The sequence below is a fragment of the Morone saxatilis genome, unplaced genomic scaffold (assembly GCF_004916995.1).
Source record: "Morone saxatilis isolate NCDOM2014 unplaced genomic scaffold, NCSU_SB_2.0 Contig10, whole genome shotgun sequence".
NCBI classification, from domain to species: Eukaryota; Metazoa; Chordata; class Actinopteri; family Moronidae; genus Morone; species Morone saxatilis.
The window spans coordinates 774,616-783,150 of record NW_023339652.1 but is presented as its reverse complement, the minus strand read 5'-3'; the positions used below and the strand labels follow the sequence as shown (position 1 = coordinate 783,150).

Here is an 8,535-nt window from a genome sequence, read left to right as displayed (position 1 = left end):
CACAGACCCACAGACACACACACACACACACACACACACAGGTGTCACCGCTCCGTGATAGAGGATGTTTTCTGATTACTAACCCAGTGGTTCCCGACCTTTTTCCTTCAGTGACCTCTTTATTTAATAAACTAATTCTAATCAATAATACACACCAGCTGATAAACTGCACTCTGTGTGTATTATTATTGGCTGTTTGTGTTCAGGTCATCAAACTGTAGACATTAATTAATACACTGTAATGTTGTTTAAATTTGAACTTTATATTGAAAATTTTAAGTTAAACAAACTCAATTTTGTAAGTTTAAAAACATTCTTGATTATATTAATTTTATATTATAAATTGTTAAATACGTTTTACTAGTTTTTTTACAAATAAAAAGTCATTGTCACTTAAAATGACTAAAGCTACATCATCAATAATAACTGACGAAATAGAGTTAGTTTTACTTTGAAGTTTGTTTAGTCAACAAAGAGTTAAATTAACTTATCTGGTTTTACAGTGTAATCTAAACTCTAAAAATAACAGTTTCACCCTGTGACCCCCAGTAAGGGTCCTGACCCCCAGGTTGGGAACCACTGTTTAAGCTTCTTGCTTTGTCTTTCTTTATGTTTTCTGCTTTTAACTTCAGTAGCAGTCCTCAGTGATAACACACAGGAGCCGCAGGCAGCATCGTGGACTCACCTGGGAATGTTCAGAAACACAATGCACTGGAATTTCAGCTCCTGGATCTTAGGGGTTAAGTCGGTACCGTCACACTGAGGAAGACACACAGATAAAGAAAGTGAGAAGGGCAACTCGTGGCATGGATCAGAAAATGTGCTGCAGTCTTTTGACTTCACTGTACAAAACAACTGCTTTTCACTCTCAGATCCTCGGTTTGCTTTAACTCGTCACATCCGGCTTCACTCTCAGTTCTCCTTTCTCCGTTTCAACGTTCTCGCTCTCGGTCTCAAACCTGTTCTGATGTGTTGGAGGAGTTGGAGACTGATACAGGTCAAAGGTTAACGTCTCCACAGGACGTCCTCAAGGACTCGTTTTAGGGTTTTTTATAATTAAATATTGGAGTCAGACAATTTTCAGCAAGGATGTAAAGTTGTTATTTTGCTGAGATATCTGCGATAAGTCTGGTGATATTCTGTATTTGTCTGAAAACACCAACAATGGCTCTATCTACCAACAAGCAATGTGTGTGTGTGTGTGTGTTTGTGTCAAAGTCTGATATATATATATATATATCTTCTTCCTCTGTGCCATTAAAAACACATCAGTGAGCCGCACTGTGAAATCATCAGTCACTTGTTCTCTATGGCAGTCAGCGTTTACGGGACACTCAGCGTTAGCTCGTTATTTTCCAGGAAAACTGATATTATTTCAGGATATTTGGTCATTTTAATCAATTTCCAGGTGAAACACTAGTCTTTGCATTTCCAGGTTTTCCAGGACCCACAAAAGGACACAATGTGGATTCATCCGCGCATGAAAACCCCAACTAAAGCACTACTTTCTCCTCAAACAGCTGACCTAACCTACATACCTACTAGCCAACAGTACAGGGTTAGGGAACATATATCGCAGACGGCTAAAGCTGCAGTAAATAACTTTTATAAAAATAACTGAGTCAACAATCAACTCTCTTTCTCGGCTCTGATTGGTTGTTTTCGTTCAGGCCCTGTGGATTTTTCCAAATGTCAGTAGGAGCTCTGTGGGGAGCCAGAGGAACCTGAGGTTTCAGCAAATATGACAAAATATTTTTGTAAAAGTAACCCACTGCAGCTTTAAAATGAAACATGATTCTCTTTTTAAACAGCAGAGGGCGCCAGCTACTGTTGACTTTGCATATTCGAAGTCCTTGGACCCGACCTCAGGAATAAAGAATTCTCTAATTTGATGAAGAAAATATAAGATAAATACATTTTATAGATTTTTGTCTCATAATTTCTCTTCAATATCATTTTGTAAAAAAAGAAAATCATGAGTTAAACTCTACTAACGAACATTGTTCAGTATGTTGTATGTGAATAATGTGCAGAATCAATCATGGGAGCGATGCTATGTCCTCGCTGTGGCTCATGAGGATTCAGTGTCTCACTGAAGGACACTCCAGCATGGCCGATGTCCAAAGAGCAGTTGAAGGACGGCCGTTTTAATCACCATGCCGACCTGCTGCCCAGACATGTCGACATGGAAAGCGATACAGAGAGAGTGTGTTAACACTCACCACCACTCTGACGTGCTTGGACAAATCCCTGGAGCTCCTCTGGAGGAAATCTGAGAACGCAGCCTGCACACACAAACACACACACACACACAGAAAAAAACACAATCAAACAGAATTACAGGTCATTACATTTCCCTCATTAAAAAGAGATAACTCCCCTACATGCTTCCGTTCCAGCTCCCACCATCTTTCATCCTTTACAGCTTCTAAAAAGTTGCATTTAAGATTTTCTGAGATCAGAATGAAGCTTTAGATTAAACAAATGCAAAACTACACACAGCACAATGAAAGATATCCTGATGTTTACTGAACCACATGGGAGGCAAACTTCTGAAACTCTTCATTACTAATTTAAAATTACTACACTGCAACAAAGGAATCTGAAGAAGGTAAGAAAAGACATAGAAAAAGAGTTTCAATAAGATCTTCCAGCTGATATTGAGCTTAATTTAACCGATTTAACCGGTAACAACAACAGTTGCATAATATCCCAGCAGAGGACCAGATTATTGTCCTTATTTTCAGAATAAGGAGCACTCGCAACACTTCTCAGTTTAACAGAAAGTCGTTGGTACCAGTGTTGGAAATGAAGCAGCCTGTATAAAAATAAGAATGTTTCTGGTTCCTTCATTTAACACAAAGTCACTGATTTTTATTCTGCTTGAAGAAATTAAGTCTGATTGTTAGATTTCAGATTAAAAGGTTCAAATTCTTAAAATCAGCTCAACAAAGTGACTAAAATACTGATTTTAAGAATCTTAAATAACTGAGTTTTAATTGTTTGTATTAACAAAAACTTAGGGTTAGGGTTAGTATTCTTAATATTCTCTCATCTTATTGCCCGTTTGTGGTTAGATTTATTTGCTAGTTTCAAGAATCGTAACCAGGCAGAATAGTTTTACTGGCAGATGTTTTTCCTCAATACAAGAACATTTTATTAACCTGAAGGATATTCGTCTTGTTTCTACATTTCCCTTTACAGACTTTCTAAAAAATTTAAAAAGCATTTAAGATTTTCAGAGATCAGAATGAAGTTTTTACAGATAATAAAAGTGCAGAATGAAAGATTAATTAAGACTAATGTTTACTAAACCACATTTAGCAAACTGCACTCTTTATTATTAATTTAAAATACTAGTAAGCTCAGTTAACTTTGGCATCACATGGTGACCATATAGCTGTATTTTTAATTGGAATTAAACATTTTTATGGCTGACAATAAGAGTTTTCCTGTTTAAAGACCCCTCATTCTCTGCTTTATCCTAGTAGTCAGTATTTCATCTGTATTTCCTTTGCATCTTCTGTCCTCTTCCTGCTCTCTTTTCCCTCTTTCCCTTCCTTCAGTCTTGCTTTCCTTTCAGCCGTCAGTGTGGCAGATCACTCTCCAGGCGTCTGTGTGTCTCATTAAAACAGAGAAAGTTGTGTGTGAATCAGTCGAGCGGGACACTCACTCCTGCATAGAACATCTTGTTGCGGAAGCGACTGTTAAACTTTTCTGGGTTGGCCTCTGGAAAGACAAAATGAGAGAGAAAGAATACATTAAATCTGCTGCAACACAGAACAACACAGCGAGTAAGACTGTGAGAGAATCTGACTAATTTGTGCATTAATGCTGCGTCTGTATCCAAATGTGTTAATATTTGATCGTATTCCGCTCAGCATACAGCGGAGAGGACGCATTAACGGGAGAGAGGAGGACTTAATGGAAGAGAAACAGAGTTAATATGAGATGAAATGTGAAAACACTAAAATAGATCTCACCCACCTCTGGACTCGTGGAACTCCAGGGTGACGTGAGCGTCGAAGCCCAGGCTGAAGTAGTTGTTGAACACGTTGAGAGGCAGCTGAGGACGCAGAGAGAAATATTAACAGAGAGTTTCTGCATAAATATTGTACAATTTATTCACACTGACAGCTCAGGTCCATATATAATGTCTTACACTGGAGCTTTTTACCTCTACACTCATTTTGTGAGGGCAGTGACATCTCCTATCTATAGACCTACTATCAATAACCTCCCGTCTTCTGACAGTTTTAAGGCCAGCTGGGAAAAATGTGAGGAAGGTCAAGAACACGTACAGCTGCCTCAAACAATTTAAGATCACAGACTTCATTACACAACATACATTCTGACGTATCACCCACATGTGATCAAAGCTGTTTATAGCTTCGTAATGTGTCCTAAAGTTGCTTCTCTTTGGTGATTAATACTCCACTGAAAGCAGAATCTGATCCCACGCTTCTGTTATTGTCTGGATGTGAGAGACCCCCCCAGTGACAGGAATTACATATCGTACGTTTAACCTTCAAATTAAAAGCCTCAAAGTCGCCACAACAGTGAACAGCCTGTTGTCCCCACAATGTGATCAACCCTCGTACACACACACACACACACACACACACACCTTCTGCGTGCCCTCCTCTGGCTGCACAGCACTCTTCTCCACGAGCAGGTTCCACCTGTCCAGCTGCACCACCGAACCGTCCTCCACGTGACATAAAACCTTGGACACCGGCTCGTCTGTGTAACCCTGCAGAGAGACAAACACACACATACAGTCAGCAGCTACTGCAACCAGTCAGAGGAGTTTCCCAGTGTTCATTTCTTCTACCGAGGAACACGGTGTGATATGATCGAAAGCTCCAGAACAAATCAAGTGAGAAGTCGGCTCATTTCTCCATAAGACTCAATACTATCGGCCTCTCTGTGCAGCCAGTGGAGCTGCCCCCTGCTGGCCGTTACACAGAATGCAGGTTTAACACACTTCCACTGTCCACTGATTATACTGTCAGTGGTTCGTCCTTGAGTCCGTCGGGGCGTTCCCAAGATACCGTAAATAAAGTCCAGACTGTAAACAATACTTATTTTTATATTTAGAACTCATATTCTAGGAACGACAACGGATGATCAAAGATGAAAGAGAGGGGTCGCCGAAGCCTCACAGGGGGTCGTTAGGTCTTCTTGAGTTTAAGACGTGATAGACGACTTTAAATAAACGCACAGAGCTATATCTCAGCGTCTGATTCACCAGCTCGCCGAGTATCAGGGATAGAAAACACCGAATCTGTAAAAAAAAGAACCTGTTAAATTGTTAAAAAAGATAAAAATCCACAATACTGACAGAGAATTGTATAAAAAGTTCCCTGACCAGGAAATAATCTGCTCGTTTTGATACAAATATATTTTAATATAATATCCATAAAGAAAAAGGTGGTGAACCAGGGAGGTGGAATCAGTAGGTAACAGGGAGCAACATCTGTTGATGATGAGCAACATTACGGCCTCTCTCTATCTCTCTCTCGCCGCCTCACTTGCTAACAAGAACACACACACTCACACACACACACACTCAAACACACACACACACACACAAACACCACACACTATGTCCCACTCAGCAGCACACCACACACACACCACCTCAAAAACACCACACACTCAGAGTGAGAGAACGACAGCGACCAGGGTGTAATTGATTTGCTTTCACATCAGCGGTCTTGAGGCTGCTCATGAACCATCGATCCCCTTAAGAGCAAGCAGCCACACACCACACACATTAATGAGAGGATTATACAGGACCACACCACCACACACACACACACACACACACACACACAAACAACTTTTCTGCTTTGCCAATTAGTCATTTTCAAGCCAGGTCTCCCTAAATGACGTGTTTATCTTTCTGTCATTCTCTCCATCCTCTGTCCAGCTTTTATTTTATTTTCTGCGACGGGGTCAGGAGACCAGAGGATGGAACACACACACACACACACACACACACCACACACCACACACAGGCTGATGATACGGTAGCGCTCATCAAGCAGGGCCTCCTTTGAGGTTCACACTACGCTCACACAGAGAGAGACGGTGGGGCAGCAGTGAGTAACACATACCACAAGTGAGTGTCAGAAGGAGGATGAGAGGGAGGAAGATGAAGGAGAGGATGAGAGGGAGGAAGAGGAAGGAGAGGGATGAGAGGGAGGAAGAGGAAGGAGAGGAAAGGGAAATTAAGGAAACAAAAAGGAAGATATGGAAAGGAAAATGAAGAAGGACAGAAAGGGGAAAAGGTTAAGAAACCATAAAAGTAAACTAGGAAAGGAAGGAGATGAAAAAATGAAAGGGAAGGAAAGACGAGGAAGAGAAGTGAAGGAGATGAGAGGAAGAGAGAGGGGTGGAGAAGGAAGGAAAGGTGGATCATAGTGGATAAAGAAAGCCTGAAGCCATAAATACCAGAGGAAGTAGAGGACAAACTAATGACACTAATTACACTCTGCTAGATATGAACTTCTACTCTGCAGCAGGACGCCACCGTCACTCTGCTGTCGCTGAATGATAATAATATAATATAATATATTAGAAGTGTCAACAACAGGGGCAGTTACTGTCACATGGGCAGTATGTTTTTATTGGGGCTTTTATTGCCTTTAACTGACAGTGGACAGAGAGAGAGAGGATGATATAATAATCAGTCGATCAATAACCTTTACACAGATACTAAATGAACAAATGTTTGATATTATCAGAGAAATAATGAATGTAAAATACATTCACACACATGGACCTGGACTAAAGATTGATTCCTTTCTGTTACTTTTGGATTACCTCAACACCAAATATGTAAGAATAATATGAGCTGTGTGTAAAGCAACAGAACAACGAAACTTTAGAAAAGAAAATCTAAAATGTGTCGTCTGTTTTTTTAAGAAGCACATCAGGCAGAACTCGCTCTGTACTGTGAAGCTGTTCCTCTTTTCTGCTTTAAAGACTAAATAAACCCTGTGAATGAACTGGCAGCTCGAACAGTAGCTAGGGTTTCACTCCAGACCAGAGTGGCGTTCAGGGACGTAGGAAGTATGTTTCAGTTGTTCCCAATGCAATTCCCACACTGATCCCAGTATGCAGAAACTCTTTCAGTGGATTCTCTCTTTCAGGGTTAGGGTCAGTCTTAGAGTTAGTCTTAGGGTTGGTCTTAGGAGTACGTCGTCTCTCTGGAACTTTCTACAGCTCGAATCAAAGATGTGAAGGGAAATCTAATTAAAGTTATACTTCATAAACTAATGATTGTGACTGAACACAAACGTTGTGTAATACCATTATGACTAATGTTTCCTTCATTGGTTTCTTTTGCTGCTGTTGTTTTTAATGTATTTATTTAATTTGACCCCTGTGCCATCCAGGGTGTGGGAAGGGAGGAGGAGGAGGAAGGAATAAGACGCCCTTGGTCGGGCAGCTGACGAATGTTTGTTTAAATTGAAGTTAAAATGACTCATGTTGAGTGGCCTATTACGTAAAGGCTGACCATTATTTCCCATCAATTCAACCTCCAGTATTGAAATAATATTGATTATAGTTAACAGCAGTGTAATGTGGCGTAAACGCAGTTTTTACAGATTTCTAAACTCTCCTACAACTTATAACCAAAACCACTGGAAGGTCTGATTCTGTGTTTCATTCTTCATCAAAGATTACACAACGTAGATACTGTCTGTTGGGTGTTTGTGTGTTTCTCTATGAATCTCCTAAAAGTCCAGTAGAATATTATAATGACCCTTCCTTCTGTTTTAGTTTCTTTGATTAAATCCACTGTAGTCTCTCACTGCGGGGATGTTTCCCTCGGTAGGACGTGTTGGCCACAGAGCTTCTACTTTCTGCTCTTCAAGCTGAGGTTTTGTGTTGCACTGAAGTGGTTTTACTATATTCTGCGATGACTTGATGTGTTGTGCCTCGGAGAGGTCAGAGGGTGGCTAAATGTCAGAGTTCAGAGGATGAGTTACGCAGTCGTACACTTCCTGGAATGTGCTTTTTTTGTAGTAGATAAATACTGACTTTATTTTACATTTGCATTCACTCATTTTTATCTAAGTTATCTTCAAAGTGCTGGCATTGTTTGTTTCTGAGCTGTATTTTAATATTATTCCCTCACAGAGATAGCTGCACTTTTAGTTAACTCATCTGAATCATGATGTGGATCTGAACGGACAACCCCGCTACGTCCTGCCGCGCTCAGAAGTCAAGGCTAGGAACTCACCCCACCCCAGTTGAGCGTCCTGGCGAGGTCATTTCCTGTTCCCAGAGGAAGAACAGCGACCGGAGGCTGGGGGTTCATCTGCAGCTCATCGAGAGTGGACAGGATCCACCCCACCTACAGAGAGACAGGCACAGAAAGTGTAAAGCCTCGGTCACACTACACGACTCTCTGTCTCCTGATAGAACAAACGAATCAAACTAATCACAAATACACTACAGGAAATAAACATATTAGCAGTTTGAATTAAACTAAAGCTCTCTGTGCCAAACTCCCTTTAA

General features: G+C 40.7%; 1 protein-coding gene across 1 annotated transcript in view; it reads right to left on the bottom strand.

Annotated features, from left to right (window-relative positions):
• dgki (diacylglycerol kinase, iota) overlaps window positions 1-8,535 on the bottom strand; it is a gene marked incomplete at both ends in the record, with an annotated part of 26,390 nt that overhangs the window by 9,257 nt on the left and 8,598 nt on the right. The window contains 6 exon segments of the mRNA XM_035680329.1: window positions 686-759; window positions 2,223-2,285; window positions 3,674-3,729; window positions 3,988-4,066; window positions 4,628-4,753; window positions 8,258-8,371. Of these exon segments, the coding sequence (XP_035536222.1) occupies window positions 686-759; window positions 2,223-2,285; window positions 3,674-3,729; window positions 3,988-4,066; window positions 4,628-4,753; window positions 8,258-8,371 (512 nt within the window).